Source organism: Hippopotamus amphibius, chromosome 4 (genome assembly GCF_030028045.1).
Source record: "Hippopotamus amphibius kiboko isolate mHipAmp2 chromosome 4, mHipAmp2.hap2, whole genome shotgun sequence".
Classification (NCBI taxonomy): domain Eukaryota; kingdom Metazoa; phylum Chordata; class Mammalia; order Artiodactyla; family Hippopotamidae; genus Hippopotamus; species Hippopotamus amphibius.
The window spans coordinates 177,665,688-177,684,410 of NC_080189.1; the positions used below are offsets into that span (position 1 = coordinate 177,665,688).

Sequence of the window (18,723 nt, forward strand, 5' to 3'; positions counted from 1 at the left end):
TGTGTTGCATATCTCTGTTTGTTTGTTCTTTAATTCTTCTAGGTCTTTTTTAAGCTTTGCTTGCAACTTTTTGATCTTTGCATCCAGTCTTTTTTCAAAGTCCTGGATCATCTTCACCATCGTTATTCTGAATTCTTTTTCTGGAAGAGTTCCTATCTCCCCTTCAATTAGTTGTTTTTCTGGGTCTTTATCTTGCCCCTTCATCTGGTACAAAGTCCTCTGCCTTTTCATTTTCTCTATCTCTCTGTGGCTGTGGTTTTGAGTTCCACAGAATGAAATACTGCTGATACTGCTTAATACTACTGTCTGCCCTCTTGTGGAGGAAGCTATCTAAGAGGCTTGTGTGTGCTTCCTGATGGGAGGCACTGATGGTGGGTTGGGCTGGGTGGGCAGAGCTCAGTGACACTTTAATCTGCTTGTCTGCCAATGGGTGGGGCTGTGTTCCCACTTTGTTTGTTGTTTGGCTGAGGTTACCCAACACTGGAGCTCACAGGCTCTTTGGTGGGGCTAATGGTGGACTCTGGGAGGGCTCACACCAATAAGCACTTCCCAGAACTCCTGCCGCCAGTGTCCCTGTCTCCTCAGTGAGCCATAGCCATCCCCCACCTCTGCAAGTGACTCTCCAACACCAGCAGGTAGGTCTGGTTCAGTCTCCTATGAGGTCACTGCTCCTTCCCCCTGGGTCCTGGTGAACACACTATTTCTGTGTGCCCTCCAAGATTGGAGTCCCTGTTTCCCTCAGTCTTGTGGAGGTCCTGCAATCAAACCCCCTGGCTTTCAAAGTCTGATTCTCTGGGGATTCCTCTTCCCATTGCCAGCCCCTCAGGTTGGGAAGCCTGACATGGGGCTCAGAACCCTCACTTTAGTGGGTGGACTTCTGTGGTATAACTGTTCTCCAGTTTGTGAGTCACCCACCCAGTATATATGGGATTTGATTTTAATGTGATTGCACCCCTCCTACCATCTCATTGCAGCTTCACCTTTGTCTCTGGATGTGGGGTGTCTTTTTTGGTGAGTTCCAGTGTCTTTCTGTCAATGATTGTTCAGCAGTTAGTTGTAATTCCAGTGCTCTTGCAAGAGGGAGTGAGCGCACATCCTCCTACTCCGCCATCTTGAACCAGCTCCTCAGGCAGTTTTCTTTATGAATCACTCTCACAATAGGAATGTGAGATGTTAACTAAACTTATTGTGGTGATCATTTCACAATATCTATAAATCAAAACATCATGCTGTATGCATTTAACTGATACAGTGATGGATGTCAATGATTTCTCAATAAAACTGGAAAAAAGAGAAAGCGAGAGGCATGATCCTTTCTGCTTTACAGATGGGAAGCTGAGGACTAGTGAGGTCAATAACTCATTTGCTCGCTAAATGGGTGGTGGGACCGTCCTCAGAAGACAGATCTGAAGCCTCAGCTGAAGCCTTCACTGCAACACGAAACCACTGAAGTATTTTACTGATACTTTAAATAAATATGATCCATCTACAGGAAAAAAAAAAAGCCTGTAAGGAAATGCAGAAAATAGAGCAAAATCTTCTCTCCTGCCATATCAAAAGTCCCATAAAGTGGAATCACTGACTTTTTTTACCCAAGATCTAGAAACAAGCCTGGGGCTAAATGAATATTTTTTTAATGAGTGAGCCTTTTGGTGATGGAATTGGGTGACTTTCATATTCTTTGTAGACTTTGGCTTCTCTTAATTTCTCATAAAGAGCATGTATTTTTTTATAATAAAAACAATAAAACATTGTCAAAAAGTAGAATTATTTAATTGTATATGTAAAGCAAAATAAAAGCTCGTCCAGGTTGGTACAGTAGTTCCAGTCAAGAGACACTTTTAAAACATAAAGGCTCGCAGAGTACTGAATCTGATTCTCTGATGGGGTGGGGCTGAAGGTGCCTCTGACCTGTCTTGCGTGTGAAAGCCTCAGGTGGGGAGTAGAAGGTACTCACAGTAAGACCCAGCTGGTGTGTGCTGGAAAGGTGAAGCCCAAGGACATTTTAGCCAGACTTTGAAGGGGTCTGCTACACCCACTGATGTTGGAGACCCTACCCCTGGCTCTAGAACAGTGCTTAGAACTTTCTGGGTGTTTTATAAAGACACATTTGCAGTATGAATAAACAAGAGAATTGAAGTATATGGCCAGAGTTCCTTTTTCACCTAAGAGGCATCCAGTTCACTCTTGGCTTGCACATAAATTACTTGGCTGTTTACAATTATCTGTCACACACTAGAGAAGAAGAAACAACCCCGGGAGACTCATATTTTTGGAATCTATCACAGACTCTGTCACAGTAGAGCCCCCCTCACAGAGCTGTGGTGGGAATGAAATGTTTGTACATGGGCAATGTCGATGCAGTGCTTGGCCCAGAGCAAGGGGGAGAGAGAGAAAGAGAGAGAGAGAGAGGTTTTAAGGAATTGGTTCTCTCATGTGATTATGGAGGATGGCAAGTCCAAAATCTGCATAGTAGCCAATCAGGCTGGAGACCCAAGAAGAGTGGACATTGTAGGTCAAGTCTGAAGGTTGCCTGCTGGTAGAATTCCTTCTTGCTCAGGGGAGGTCAATCTTTGTTCTACTGAGGCCTTCAACTGATTGGATGAGGCCCATCTACATTATGGAGGGCAGTCTGCTTTACCCAAAGTCCACCAATTTAAATGTTTATCATCTCCCCAAACACCCTCACCAAAACACGCAGAAGAATGTTTGACCACATATGTGGGCACTGTGTGGCCCAGCTAAATTGACACGTAAAATTAACCATCGCACACGTCACGTGTTGGTAGGGAAGAGGATTGAGCACCACATCCTTGGGTTGCTTGGTTTCCTTCCTGGAGTGCAAACCTTTGACCTTGGTGCACAGACACCTGACTTGTATGTCCAATCTCAAGAGTCAATAGGCAGGAAAACGTGCCCTTACACACATGAAAGTAAACGCCTCTCACCATCAACTTTGGAATCGTGCCAGCTCATTGCTGCAATCATAAAAAAGCCTACCCTGGCATCTATCTAGTGAAGGCGCCACATGTTGTGGCACCAAAGTTTGTGAGATGGCACAGCTCACCGTGAGTTTGGGCAGATGGGCTTGGTTAAGTCTGCAGAGTTGAGCCGGGTGCCTACTGCTTCTCAGTCATTTCCCGGGCTTTTACTTACCTGTGCCAATAATCTTCTTGTTTCATGGGTCACTGCCTACCTCCCTTTAGCGTGAGGGACCCTGGACCCTCAATATCCTCCATGGACACCCTCTACTAAATGGAGCCAGGCCCTCAACACCCTCCACGTACACATTCCATCTCTGCTTCTGCCGTGGATGTGCTCAGTTTTGAGCCATGCGCAAGCATGGATCTTCAGGCCTTCCGCCCTCTGGTTATGCTGCTGACCTACTTCCTCCACATTTTCTAGAACAATCCACCTCACTGGTCCTCTCTCAAGTTAGCTCCTTTACTGAGCTACTCCTCCAAGCTGCTTTTGCAGCCCATCCTCAGGCCTCTCCTTTTTTGGAGCTTGGGTTATAAGTGGTGATGCAAATGGCAAGCTCTTTTCTTGGGTGTTTGAGCATCCTTGTTAAAGGGGTGAAAGTTCTAGCCCTGAAGTGACTCCTCTGGTAGTGGATGGGGTTCCTTCAGGGTCACATTGTTCCCAGAGGAGAACACTTTAGTTGTGTCCTAAACCCCACCACAGAGGCACTTTTTGTGCTTTGGTGGGGCCAGGCCTCTTTCATCCAGTCCTAGGCCCCTGGGTCTAATGGTGTCTCCCCAGGTGGCTCTGGCTTGGTCATGTCATCTCATGCTCTGCAGTCAGTACCCCCTGCTCCATCTTTGGCCTCCAATCTCATTCCTGGCCTTGTGTTTTCAGCACTGAGCCTGGGTTCTCTACCAGAAGGGTTTTATTTCACCCTTTGGCCTAGTCTGCTCTGGGTTGCTACACTGAACTAGCCCACCCAGGCAAGGTCTAGCCTCTTGGGTATCACTCTTGGGTCAGCCTGGTTGGCCAATTTCTTTGACAGCTGTGCCACGGCCTCTAGATCTGACTTCTCTTGTCAAATGTCTGGTTGCCATCGGACCCCATGATCCCATATGTCCAAGGCAACTCACAGCCAGTTAGCTAGTTCTCTAGGCCCAGCCTCTCAAACGCATGCACACACACACACACACACACCATTCTGTGTGACTGTCCTGTCTTTTCTTCCCCATCAGGTTTACTTCCTGTCCAGTTGGAGGCAATCGTAACTCCCTCATAGACGATTGTTATAAAGGTGAAAAGAGACCAGAGCATGGAACAGAGAAGATGCTGCCAACATATTTGGGATCTTCTGCCTCTTTGGGTACCCCCTTTCCCCTTGGAGCTGGGTGAACACATGGAAGCCCTCTGAGGTGACTGTGGGTACTGACCCTCTTTCCAACCTCCTGTCTGTGGTGAGACCTGCCTGCGGGAGTTAGTACGGCTCCTCTTGTACAGATGAAGGGACAGGCTCTGACTGCTGGCTGGGCAGGAAGTAAGGCTGATGAGACAGCCACCGATGGAAACAGCTCCTCCCTGCACCTGCTCACCCCTCTCAGAATTGCTTCCCTGCCTACATCAGCCTTGTTCGAGGACAGAAGATGCCCCAGCCAAATGTCTCTGGAAGGCCAGCTTCTTATCCCACTCTGTTCTTGGACAGAAGGACAGCAATGACCCGTCCCCAAGCCATTCCCCACCACACTTCTCAGGCTCAGGCTCTTTGATGCACAGTGTGGTGAATTGTATTCATTTTATTCACAACCAGCTAAGTTCCTGTGCAGCACAACCTGACCCCACCTCTACTCAGTTTTGGGATTTAAGACTTTGCCCACAAAGAGGTCTCTTTGAGTCATCTGATCTTCCACAAACAGCAAGAAGGGTCTGTTGAAGTTCACGGCCACGGGTACCTCCTTCATGTCCACGGGGACCTTCCACATGTCCACGTACTTGGCTGCATCCGTGGTTAAGCCATGTTCGCTCACCTCTATCTCGGCTTGATGCACGGCCTGGAAGAGACAGGTTCCCTCTAAGCTCTGGGAGTGAACTCACCTGGCTGGCCCAAGAACAAGCCAGGGTGGTATGCCCAGCGATCTCCTGTGGCCAAGACAGGGAGGCAGCCTCCCTCCACGGCCGATGGCAAGTTGGGGAGAGCTGGCTTTCATTCCTAGAAAACAGCCTGGGCTCCCAGTGGCTGGGTTCGCCATTGAAGGCCAGATTCCCTGTGGGTGGGGTTCATACTAGGGTTGGTAATTTTTGAGTTCAGACTTTTCCAGCATGGGGCAGACAGCTCAAGGTGTTTGCATGTTTAAAAGGGAGGAAAAGGGAATAAAACACAGAGGAAGGCTGGGTGGTCTGAAGGTTTAGCAAAAAATCCCATAGTATGACTGAGAGTCATTTCCAACACTTTCAAGAAGGATGTGATGAGAACTACGAGGGGGCTAGTTTTTCTTGTCTCCATCCATGCAAAGGCAATTTCCCCTCCATGTAAAAATGCTTGTGCCAGAACACGCATGTCAGCTCCTCTGATCTGCAAGAGGCCTGCTGCAGAACATGGCCATGACATTGTTTGCATTACTGGTGATGGTTCAACATCTCTCAAAGCCAGCCTAGCCCCCAGCACTCAGTGCACCCACCTGTAGAACCCACCTGCTGGGTGGGTTCTGTTTGAATTGGACACAGTAAGTGGTGCTTACACCCGTTGGTTCAAGGGAAGAACTGCATCCCCTTGGGGTCCCAATCCTGGGAACTCCATCCGATGTCTGTGAGTGACAGGTCCCTCATCTGTCAATTAAAGAACAGGACCCCTGCCCTGTCCCCGCCCCCAGGATCATTGGGAGACTCAAGCTAAAGAAACCATGAAAATGTGCTTTGTTATTTGTCAGGTGCTGTACCACCGTGAGGGATTGCGATTGCTGTTTATGTCCTGGGCAAATTGTTACAAGGTGGCCACAAAGCAGCCAGCCAGTTAGTGACCTTGGTTGAGTTATTGGAGGGCAGTCCCTGTGCCCACCGGCATGGGTAAAATTATCTCATAAATAAATGCTCTCTGGCATCTGGATGTCTAACTGGCATCCCGAGTTTAGCAGAGCCAGTCTCTGCCTGCTTCCCCAAACCACTCCTCTTCCATCTTTCCTGGCTCAGGCATTGCCTCCATCATTTCCCAGGCTCCAGTTTACAAACCCGACTCTTCCCTCCCCACTCCTCAGCTCTGTCTTCAGAAGGCACACAGAGCCTTCTCACCATGGCTAACCCTCCCTCGGATGCCCAGTGCCGCCTCCTTACCTCTCACCTGGGTTACCCGCCAAGCTTCCTAATGGGTCCCCCCCTCCCTCCAGGGTCATTGCCTATTCTCCATACTGCAAAAAGTGGTCTTTTGTAAAACACCTGTCTGCTCATGTCGATCTCAGTGGTCTCCCATGTCAGCCAGAATAAACCCCAGTCCTGTCCAGGGCCTGGGAGACCCTCGTGACCTGGCCCTGCCTGACTTCTGCCCTCACTTCCTACCAGGCTCCAACTCACTCACCACTCTAGCTGCCTGGGCCTTCTTGGGTTTCCTCAAAAATGTCAGGTTCACACCCTCTCAGGGTACACTTGTTATTCTCTTTGCCTGGAACACATGTCCCAGGTATGTGGCCCCTTTCTCCCTCCTGCCCTTCCTTCAAGCCTTGGCATAAAGGCCAACCCATCCATTCTCAAGCCTGCTCACTGCACCCCAGTGTGCTGTTCCCAGTTCTCTGCTTTGCTTTCTTCACAGGAAGTATCACTGCTGGACATAATACGCATCTGTCTGTTGGCGTGCTCACTGTCTGCCCCTCCAGACTGAATGGGACATCTGTGAGAGTAGGATGTTGCCTGGCTGGCTCATGACTTCACCCCCAGTGCCTCCAGGGCTTGATGCAATTACTTCTGAGTGAGTGAATGATGAAAGAACCCCTAAAGCCCAGGGCCCCAGGCAGATAACTATAACTGCTGTATAAAAACAATTGTTTTCCAATCAGGACTGTGGTGGATAAAACAGAGACTCTAGAAATTGTCCCACTCACCTCCAATTTAGATAGGGAAGCCTTCTTTATGATGCTCCAGGAGTCTGCTGTTGTAGTAAGCATACCTTTGATGTGAGTCTTGAGAAGGAGATGTTTTAAGTTTGTTTTGGAGGAGATCTTGAACTTGGGCAAAACTAAGTGCACCAATCTGTTGAGAATGAAAATGACAAGGAAGCTGAACCATGTCCCTCTCATGAGGTCCAGAGGAAGCACTTTGCTTAGGCTGAAAGACCTCTTTCGAGTAAAAAGGTAACAGAAGCATTTGTTCTCAGTGCTGGCTTGTGGGGAGATTAAAGATGCTGGGGTATGAGCTGCAATGCTGAATTTTCAAGCAACCACTTACTCAAAATACACCTTACTATTTAAACAATTCCCTTCACAAGCTCTCTATGCAAGAGAGGGTGAGGGTCAGACCAAGAGCATTCAGCCCTGAGTTCCTCCAACCCTCTGTCTGGAAACAGGGGCTTAAATTGGGCAGTGACCCTAAACGTGGTGAGGGAGATGGAAGGCATGAAGTCCCCTTGCCACAGGTAGAGCAGAGGGAGTTTTCACAGGAGAGGAAGTTCCAGCCTGGATGACAAGCTTTCGAACAGAGAGGACTTCTCCTTCTACAGATCAGCAACTCTATGACTAAGAGAGAGTGTCAGAAAGCGTAGAGCCAGCCCTCTCACCCAACATTTTGGTTGCTCACAAACCAACCCATTTTAGCCTATGTCAATGCGGTGCTGAGTTTCTGATTGGCTAACAAGCCATTCAGTTGGGTTCCTCCACTGCTCTATCTCCTCTGTCCCAACCAGGAACGCTGTGGGAGAAGATGGCAGATCCACACTGCTGTGGCCCTCAACTGTCGGAGTAAACACCATTTAGAGATTTCTTCCCAATCTACACATTTATTGCCTGAAGACCGTCCTCCCACCCCTGCCACTAAGATCAGTGGGCCACTGAAAATTGTGCTTTCACTATTTAACTTATCCACGTGTGATTGGACCTTGGTGGACATCATACCCAAGCTGGGTCAATTCAATTCTCTCTTCCAGGAATATGTAATTGGAACTGAAAGATGCTAGAGTTAGCATGGGGTGGAGCATTTGATTGAATGGAAGAGAGCCATGTCAGTCCACAGTGGTCTCAGCTTGAAATTTACCTGCTTAGGCTCCTTCTCTGCCCATCATACCTAATTAAGAGCCCTAATTAATCCTCCACCACTGAATTCTCTGTTGTCTCTACTCATTACCTCCTTAGCTTTTACTACAATTTGAAATTGCATATTTGTTAGTTGACGTTCTATACCTTTTCCACCAGACTGAAAATTCCATGATAACAGAGATGTGTTTGGCTAACTATCGTATTCCCAGCACTAAGCAGTTTCTGGTATGGAATAGATGCTCAGAAAATATTTTTTGGGTGAGTGGATCATGTGCTAACGTGTGTGTGAAAAGCTGGTTTGCTGAGCTACAGAGGTTTGAAGCAAGGACTAGTGACATCAAGAGAGATGGGATTCCAGGTGACCTTGCTGTCCCTTGTTCCAATCCCTCATGAGACCTGGCTGTGTTTATTTCCTGGGGTTCCATGAAATTCCCATGTATCTTTCCAATAAATTCCTCTCCTTTCCCACCTTGAGCTTGTATGAAGTGGGTTTCTGATACTGTACATGTAACCTAAAGAACCATAATTAAAAGTTTAAGGGACTTCTGGCTGGTAATGGGATTCAGGCTGCTACTCTTCCTCTTTGGTTTGTTTCATTTTCTACAGATACGCTAGGAAATAACCAGATGCAAAACTCCACCCCCCCCCCATAAGGCTTTTGCATAGAGAAAGTGAGGGCCGAGCAAAAATCCAATAGGAATATAGAATGTTCCTCCAGAATAGCATACCTGAAGTCATTGGCCTTCTGAAGTCTAGCTCGCTTAGCAGTTATCTCTTTTAGAGTAAAGTTGAACTGTCCTGCATCTGGGAGCACAAGAATTATGGACACATTTCCTTTCAAAGGCATCTTAACCATGGTAGCAAGCAGCTCCTCTGAGCGGCTGTAAATCATCCGTTCTGTCTTCCTCATCATGTCCACCTGCACTTTGGTGTTTTTATTCACAAAGAAGTCCTCCTTCTGCGTGAGGTTGGTCTGAAAAGCTCTTTCCCAAATGCCTGGGGGAATCAGGAAGGAAAAAGTCAAAGAGTAATCTGGTGGAAAATTTATCACCATCCCCAGGTTTGGGGATCCCAGAGGTCAGCGGCTTGGGAAGGAAGTAGTCTATTTACGGTGATACCTTGATCTTAGTGAACAGAATATTTAGAATTCTAGACAGTGCAATGGAAAGAAAGGCAAACACATGATTTTCAAAAATATTCACCATAGGGTATCTTTAAATCTGTATTTCTCAGAAGATGTTTACCAAAATACCTGCCTCTGGAACTAGAACACCCAGAAAGGATTTTATCATCAAATAATTTAGGAAACTTTGACCACAGCATCCCTTCTTTGAAAATTCCCACTACATTTGAGTGTATTAAGAGTTCAAAGAAGTTCTTTGGTAAAGAAATCTGTTTAAAATTTATTTAACATATTCAAGAAGGGAAACTTTTCATCTGAAAGACACATACCTGCGTACACAGGCACACCCCTGTGTGAAATCCTTTTTTAAATAATGTACTTCCCCAGTGGATTTTAAAAAAGATTCAAGATACACACAGTTAAAAAACCCATCTGTCACCCAGATTGATGGCCATCTGGTTTGGTCTAGAAACTCTCTGCAAGTGTTAGCCTTGCTTCTGACTCTATAGCTAGGCTTATGGTCCTCTCTGTTCTGTTTTTACTGCTTACCTTCTAAAGAGCGATATAGATAAAGCTTTTGAAAAGCTTTAAGAGGGAATCCTGCCAGAGAGTTCTCTGAAACATCCAGAGACATGATCCCTCCAAGATCATTTGTGGAGTACTTTCTATGTCCCAGACACCTAGTTTGGAACTGTGGGTCCAAATATAAATAATGGTCCCAGTAGCCTGAGCAAGCATCCTGTGGTGCAAAGCATTGTTTTATGAGCATATCCTTCACCTATCATGCAAAGAACAAACAGTCTTCATGTCCTGCTAGGAACCCTGTTTACTCCACAACAGGACACCTATTAATTGACTCATTCAAAGCTGAAATTTCTTGAGCTCAAGAAATTTTCAAAATGTGCCAGGTACCATACTAAGTACTGAGGTTATAGCAGTGAATAAAACAGAGGACCTCTGTGTCCTCATGGAGTTTACTTTCTAAGGGGGATACAGAGAGAAAAGCAACCTGCCACGGTAAATGATTAAAAGTATGATGAGCATTAGGGAAGATGCAACTAAGGAGCTGAGTGTTAACATGGAAGGACTTCCTCTGGAAGGCCAGGGAAGGCCTCCTTGAGGAGGGGGCATTGAGGTGAGTCTTAAAAGAAGAGAGTGCTCCATCTGGCAAAGAAGGGGAAGAAGAACATTCCTAGGGAAGGAACACCATGGACTAAGACAGGAAAAAGCAGGATGCATTTAAGGAAGAAGGGAAGGTCATTGTGGGCAAAGCATAACAATGAGCGGGATAGAGATGAGGAGACACTGGAGGCATCAGCAGGGCTCAAAGCACGCGTAGCCGGGTCTGGGAGGGATTGCATTCCAAGTGCAAAGGGCGCCATGGAAGGGCTTTAGGTGGGGGAATGATGTGATTTATGTTTTAAGAAGATTGTTCTGCCCTTTTAATGGAGAAAGGATTGGAGGCAGGCACAAATGGAAACAGAGTGATTAGACAGATGGGGCAAGTCATCTAGGCAAGAGGTAGTGGTGGTCTTGGCTATGAACGTGGTAGACCAGATGGTGAGAAGTGAACACATGCCAGATGAACCATGCAGGCAGAATCCATAGGACTTGCTGTGTTCTTGGATGTGGAGGCTGAAGGGGAGGTTTTGTCTGGAGAAGGTGGGTGGATGGCACTGTGATTCTCTGAGGCAAGGAGATACAGGGCGTGGTTGGGGGACTGTGTTCAAGGATATGTGAAACATCCCAAAAGAGATGTCAGTAGGCAGATAGATGAGTAATTAAGTCTGGATCTCAGAAGAGGTGGTCCAGACTGCACCTAGAGACTGGGGAATAGTCAGAGTACAGATGGCATTTGAGATCGTGAGCCCAGGTGAGGTGAGAGATAGTTTGAGAAGTCAGAAGAGGAGAAACCAGCAAAGGAGACAAAAGAGGCATGAGCTATGGGGTAAGAGGAAAGAGGGGGAGTCGTTGGGCAGGGAAGATGGAAGGGGATCTGCCTTGAAGAGGGGGAGGGGACAAACACTCCTTCACTGTGATGGGAGAGGAGAGTGAGAGGAGAGGTGTGTGAGCCTTGGGCAGCACAAGGAGGACACGCTGTCTGAATTGCTTTCTTGTCCCCATTCTGGCAGGAGGAGAGACCATTGGCTGAGAGCTCCTGGAGGAAAGAGACTGGTAATAATAAGTGGAGGAAGAGAGTATAAATAGATGCTCGTGAGTGGTAACTCTGATCCCACCTGAAGAAACATGGGCAATGTCAATATCTGTGACCAGGAATTTAAACTGATATTTTAGACACCTGGTGTTTGACCCTGAATTCAACACTGGACATAACTTCGAAAAGCATCTTATCTCACGCTGATTGACCTTACAAGACAAGTGAATTAACCGATGATCATGCCTCTGCAAAAAGATTTCTTTTTCCCTTTTTTACCAGCAAGAATCATCGCCTTTTACTCCAAAATGTCTTAAGCACTGCAAACGAGATGACTGAGAGGAGAAACACTGAAAAATGCTAGGCAATACAATGATATCAGAGTCAATTAAAAAGTTTTGGATCTGCTGGCTTCTGGGAAAATGGGATATACTGACAAAAATTATATTTTGTCTGACTTAAACCTTTTAGGAAATACAAGGGCAAAGATTACCCCAAATGGAACTTCATACACTTAATAAACCTCACCTTTGAAGAAAATGTAGTTGACAAGACACAGGACGGTCTGAGGGTCCAGGTGGGTGATTACGTCTTTGATTTTCTTATGTATTTTTTCAGCCACATAGTGGTTGATGGCCTTCTTGGTTTTTTCTGTATCTTTAAAGTCAATCACCTGGATGTCCACTTCATGTACCCTGTCTATCTCCTGCAGAAACATCTGGTTGATCTTCTTGTTGTTATTGATAAAAAGAATGTTCTCGTGCTTCAGTTGCTCCTGCTTCACTAGCTCATGCTGGTGCATGTCCAACACTTGGATTTTTCTAAGGTGAAGTCCCAGATCCTCAATGAGGTTGGTGCATGTTGTGGATTTGATCCCCAGGGAGAGGGTGGCCATGGCGATAGAGATGGCCACGGGGGAGAAGATGATATTCTCTCTGGGATCCTCAATTATCAAAGCCCTGAACAACTCTTGGGCAAATGCCTTAGAGCCAGCTTCCATCTTCTGGGAGAGAGATGAAATTTTCTTTAATAAGGCTAAGTTGATATCTTGTTGGGAGTCTTGTTGCTTTTCACAGAAGATACTATTAAAAAGGCCACAGAGGATGAGGACTAGAGACAGTGCCACATGCATTTTCCCGTGGGACATTTCTGCAACAATCCAGAGCTGTTATTGGGAGGAAGAGGTATACGGGTGAATATTCTATGGAATGTGTTCTCAATGGGATTGAAAAATGCTTATTCTTATCTGGGTGCAGTTCACCTGGGTGGGGTTGCTATTAGTCCTTAATTGGAGGATGCTAGCTAAGTCTAACAAGGAGAGTCTAATGAGGATTTTGGAATATGACTTCAGACAAATTAAAGATAAGTGACCTGATTTAGAAGGGTTCAGTTCTACCTCTAGCCTACACTGCAAGTGGGCCTTCTCCATCCACAGTGGGGTTTCTTTTACCTTTTTCTTTTTTCTTTTGCCCTTCTTCTTCCTTTTTTTTAAAGTACAGGGTTCATGACAAAATCCTGAAAAGTGTGAAAAGGAAAGAAACAAGAGGAGAGAAAGTGCAAAGATTGCAGAATCAAACACCTAAGAGATCTGTCCAGAAATACCCACATGGAAAGACAGCAAGTGTAATGCAATAGGGTGTGCTGGGGACTGTGGAAAATGGGCCATTGTGCTCAGGCTGAAGAGGCAGGTGTTACTCAGCTCCAGCTGTGATTAGTGGCAGTGCTGGGTCAGTGGTGCTGGATTTTTTTGTTTGTTTCTGAAGCATCTAGAAATCCAGATTTTTACATGAAAATTCAATCTTGTCAAAAGCAACTTGCTAGCAGCATGAAGCCCAGATGCAGACCAGCCAGATCCAGCTTGAGGGCTGCCGATGTGATTTCTAAAGTAAAGCCTAGGTGGTTCTCAGCTAACTTGGACATCAGCTGAACCAAGAGCCTGGCAAATGTCATCTCAGGATATCCTGGTCACCTCGGTTAAGCCTTCCCTGTATTCACAGCTACTGATTCTCACCTACTGTCAGGGAAAAATCCCTCTCTGTCCCAATATGTGCCCCCCTCCCGCCCCCTCATGATTGACTGAGACCAAAAGTCAGGCCTTGCATCTGAAGGGGGTGCCAGTGGTGGGATTTCTGGCCTCACCCACGGGAAAGGAGATGAGAACCATGACTTGAGTTTGTGTTCAAGTTTCACCTCTTTAGGGCAGGGCCATGTCCTCTCTTCTTTATTTTTCTATGATATCCATCTCAGCTCTGGGTACAGGGTCCACTTATCTGCATCATCACTGCCACCACTGGCATTTCTTGTCATGGCTACTGAAATAGCATCTGCTGTGGATTGAAGGTTTATGTCCTTCAAAATTCCCATGTTGAAATTAACATTATTACATTCAGTTAACTCTGAATGTAATAGTATCTGGAAGGAGAGTCTTTGGGAGGTAATTTGAGTTAGATGAGGACACGAGGGTCCCTTGGGTGTGGCCATATATTAGTGCCCAAATAAGAAGAGATGCCAGAGTGTAGGCTTTCCCCACTCTGTCCCTGTGTGTGCACCCTCAAAGATGAGGTCCAGTGAGGACACAGTGAGAAGACGGCCATCTACAAGCCAGGACCCTCACTAGAATCCAGCCATGTTGGCACCCTAATCTTGAACTTCCAGCCTCAGAGCTGTAAGAAATTAAATTTCTGTTTCTTATGCCACCTAGTCTGTGATATTTTGTTATCGCAGACTGCCACAACAGCATCTCCCCACTATCGATCTTTCCCGCCACCAAACTTTCTGGCCACCCTGTAGCCGGAGCGAGCTCCCCAACGTGTCAATCACTTCCTCTCTTGGTTCCCCATGAGTTTCAAGGGGATGGAGTCCAAATTCCTCAGGTTGCAGAGAAGCCTTGTCATGCCCTGGTTCCTGCCAACCAGACTCATGGTCTTCAGCAATCTGCCCCACTCCCTCATTGTCTCCTGCACGCCCACCCCTCCAAATGGCCCCTACCTCACACTGCCAAACATTGTTCCCCCAGACCTCCATCCTTCACCACTTCCTCCGTCCACTTCATCTGAGGTGGGGAAAGGGTGGTGAGAATGGAGGGCACTGTGGTTGAGGGAGGCAGGGAGTCAGAGGGGGCTCTGGGGTAGGGAGAATAGTGGATGGAGGAAATTCCAGAAAATATGCACACATGCTTATTATACTGGATCCTCCATCAACTCACCTAAGGCAGATGCTACTTGAACTATAGCAAAAGAGCAATAAGACACCTACCCATGTGGACCCTCATTGTCCCCAGGAGGAGACAGGTGACTTACCTTCCAGGGAAGCCTGCTGTTGTCTATTGCTGTTGTTCTTTGCATCTGTCAGTGATTTATTTATACTGCCGCTGGTGTAGTGAAATGGATAAACCCAAATTAATATTAACTTGGCCCAAAGATTGTGTTCAAATATTGTCCAGAGCAAACAAGAGCTGAATCATTTCAGTTCCCAGTGAAACAATGACCAAATTAGTGGATCGTGGTACTATTTGAGCTAATGTTCATTAAATTACTCATGTGTTATTGCAACAAACACTTACTTAGCTGCTACTAAGAGCCATGCTCTGGGCTAGGTACTGGGGCAACACGATGCTTAAGGCCTGGCCTCTATCCTTGGGGAGAACCCCTGACTTCAAGGACATCTTGGTTTTGAGGAAGAAACAAACATGTAAAAGGACTATGGGCTACATTTTGACTAGTTCACGAATAACACATGTTACCAGTAAAGGGCTGTGCGTGGAAAGAGAAGGGCACAGTTAATAATCTAGGACAATTAAGAGAGATTGAGTAACCTTTCCTTTAAATCTTAAAAAAAGTAGGCAGGTATCTACGTATTGTCAGGGAAGCCTGATGAGGGAACTGGGATGCTGGGGTGGGGTGGGGTTCCCTTGGAGGGTGGTGGTTGAGGCCGGGTTTTTTCAAGTCTAGGAGAAATTCACTTCTGGCATGGTGGAGTGAAGTGACTACCAAATCTTCTCTTCAATAGCAACTAAAGAGGTGGACAAAACTGTCAAAAACAACCATTTCAGTGCTATAGAAAATCCACCAAAAGCCCACAACAAACAGATAAGTGTTCATTCATGAAAAGTAGTAAATTCTGTGTAAGAACAGCATGAGTCTGTGGCGGGTGTGTCTGAGGGTGCTTCCACCCTACTCCAGCTCTGCCGGTGGGTGGTCTGACCAGAGTGGGGCTGCTGCTGCTGGAGCAGACTCACTTGCCTTGAAGCATTGTCAGTTAAAGTGATGATATTGGTGGCATGCAAAGGATGTGTGAGTGTGGGTGGGGGGCAGTGGTTCTGTTAGCCTGCAGTTGTGTTTGGAGCAATAAATGGACTAGTGGATTAGCAGGGGATTAAACAGGCAGTCCCAAGAGGTATGACAGTTACCAGGGACTTGATGAGCTCTCAGCATATGCCAAGTTCAAAGGAGCTTCTGCATGTGTGTAACAGAGTCTGGAGCAGACCCAGGCTACTCACACCTCCCTGGACCTTGGGGAAGTAAGAGAGAAAGGCGGAAAGTAAAATACAATGGTAACTGAGGTTTGAATGGGCTCATCAGCCTACATACAGATCTATCTTACAGATCTATCAGCCTACATACAGATCTATCAGCCTACATACAGAAAGCAGAACTTTTATTGGCTCAAGGTGTTTGAAAATAATTTCTGACCAATATGTAGCTGAACAATAAGCAATACAGACAGAGGGGTGACCTCTAGAAGGCAGGATTAAAAATAAAGAAAGACTGAGAAGAAACATCATTGGTCATAAATCACAGGGGAAACATACTTCACAGATTGAGTCCAAGCAAATTACTAAACAAACAAAAACAAAAACCTTCAAGAGGGAAGAGTCAGAATGCAGAATTACTGCTATATGCTATCTAAAATGTCCAGCATTGAACAACAAAAATTTGTGAGAAATGCGAAGTAAGAAAGTGTGAGGAAAAAATAAGTCAATAGAAGGGGTCTCTGAGTGTCCCCAGATGTCAGATTTAGCTGCCAAAGACTTCAAAGCAGCTATAATAAATATGTCAAAAGAACTAAAGGAATCTATGTTTAAAGAATGAAAGAAAAATATGAAGACAGTGATACAACAGATAGGGAAACTTAATAAAGAGGTAGAAATTATTTTTCAATGGAAATTCTGGATTTGAAGGTACAATAACTGAAATAAAAATTCACTAAAGGGCCCAGCAGTAGATTTGAGATGGTGGAAGAAAGAATCAGTGAACTTGAAGCTAGACCAGTAGAAATGATCCAATATGAACAGAGAAAGGAAATTTTAAAAATTGAAAAATAAATGAACAGAGCCTCATTGACCAGTGATATAACATCAGGCATACTAACATAAGTGTAATGGGAGTCCCAGAAGGAGAGGAGAGAGAGAGAAAAGGGCAGAAAAAATATTTGAAGAAATACTGATGGAAAGCTCCTCAGATTTGGTGGAAAAATGTTAATCTACAGATCCAAGAAGCTCAAAGAGATCTACAACTAGACACCATAATTAAATTGCTGAAAGTCAAAAACAACAAGGGAAAATCATGAAAGCAGCAAGAGAAAAAATAATTTACCACATGCATGGGAATAACAAAACAATTAGCTGGCTGGCTTCTAGTTAGAAACAATGCAGAAGGAATGCAGTTGGACAACATAGTTAAAGTGCTGAATGAAAGAAAATCCTGTCAACAGAGAATTCTATGCAGCAAAACTCCTCTTTGAAAATGACAGTGAAATAATAACATGTACAGATAAACAAATATTCAGAGAATTGTTGTTAGAGAACCTCCTTTACAATAAATACTAAAGCAAGTCCTTCAGACTGAAAGAAAATGACACCAGATGGTAATTTGAATCTACGGGAAGAAATAGTCATAAAAATGGTAAATATGTCGGTAAATATAGAGACTCAATGTATTTTCTCATTATTCTCTTAACTTCTCTAAATTACATAAGATTGTGTAAAGCAATAAATACAACGTGTTGTTGCATTTATAACATATATACACACAATATATATACAATAATAGCAAAAAGAGGGGGAGAAATGAAGCTGTACTGGTCTCAAGTTTTTATATTTTACTGAAATTAATACTATTTTGAAGTAGATTGTGATAAGTTAAGATGTATATTGTAATCCCTTGAGCCAACAAAAAGAAAAAAATTTCAAAGAGGAATTAAAGTGATACACTAAATTTTTTTACTCACCCACAAAGAAGGCAATAAAGGAGGAACAGAAAAGTAAAAAAGGCATGAAGGGGCAAAATGTGAGATATAATTCAAATACATTAATCAATACATTAGATATGAATGCACTAAACATTACATTGAAATGAAACCGACTGTCAGGCTGAATGAAAAACAAGACTCACCTATATGCTATCTATGAGAGACACAGTTTAAATTCTAAGACACAAATAGGTTAAAATGATGGGAAATGTTATTTAGGATAGTATACAGATTGGTCAACAAAACAGGTCTCACAATAAATTGAAAAGACAGAAATTGTGAGAAGTATGTTGTCTGACTGTGATACACTTACAACAGAAAGAAATTTGAAAAAGGCATAAATATTTGGAAAACTAACAAAGCACTTCTACATGACTCATGGTTCAAGGAAGACATCACAGGGGAAAGTAAAAATATTTTAAACTAAATGAAACAAAAATCAACATATCAAAATTTATGGGATGCAGCTAAAGCAGCTTTTAGATGAAAATCTATAAATTTAAATAGCTATATCTGAAAAGAAGGTGACAAGATCATTAAATCAGAAGAGAGGATTAGTCTTTTCAAGAAATGGTGTTTAGAAAATTGAGTATTTATATGCAAAAGTTAAACCAAAAAACTTATATCCTTACCTCTCAACAGATACCAAATTCAACTCAAATGAGTCATAGATTTAAGTTTGTATTAAAATCATAACATTTCCAGAAGAAAACAGAGGAAATTATCTTCATGACCTTAGTTTAAGCAAAGTCATCTTAGACTTGATGCCAAAAGCATGATCATACAAGAATAAAAAAATTGATAAATTGGAATTCATTAAAACTTTGGTGCTTTGGACATAAAAAAAAATGAAATATCTAGGTACAGACTGGGAGAATATTTTTGCAAAACATATATCTAATTAGAAACTTGTGTCCTGACTATGCAAATAACTCATATAACTCAATAATGAAGAGAAAAACAACCCAATTTAAAAATGGGCAAGACTCTATAGACATTTTACC

The 18,723-nt window shown here is 44.4% G+C and overlaps 1 protein-coding gene across 1 annotated transcript; it reads right to left on the minus strand.

Annotated features, from left to right (window-relative positions):
- Positions 1-4,802: 4,802 nt before the first annotated feature.
- Positions 4,803-12,617, minus strand: LOC130852304 (uterine milk protein-like). The gene is made up of 4 exons (XM_057733234.1): positions 11,999-12,617; positions 8,921-9,188; positions 7,047-7,194; positions 4,803-5,009 (listed from the first exon to the last, which is right to left on the minus strand). The coding sequence occupies exons 1-4, from the start codon at positions 12,615-12,617 to the stop codon at positions 4,803-4,805; spliced, it is 1,242 nt and encodes a 413-aa protein (XP_057589217.1).
- Positions 12,618-18,723: the final 6,106 nt, after the last annotated feature.

Coding starts and splice junctions, on each gene's coding strand:
- LOC130852304 (XM_057733234.1), bottom strand. CDS start 12,617: ATGTCCCACGGGAAAATGCATGTGGCACTGTCTCTAGTCCTCATCCTC. Junction 9,189..11,998: donor CAACTACATTTTCTTCAAAG/GTGAGGTTTATT, acceptor TGATTCCCCCAG/GCATTTGGGAAAGAGCTTTT. Junction 5,010..7,046: donor CTTCCCTATCTAAATTGGAG/GTGAGTGGGACA, acceptor TGTCTCTTCCAG/GCCGTGCATCAAGCCGAGAT.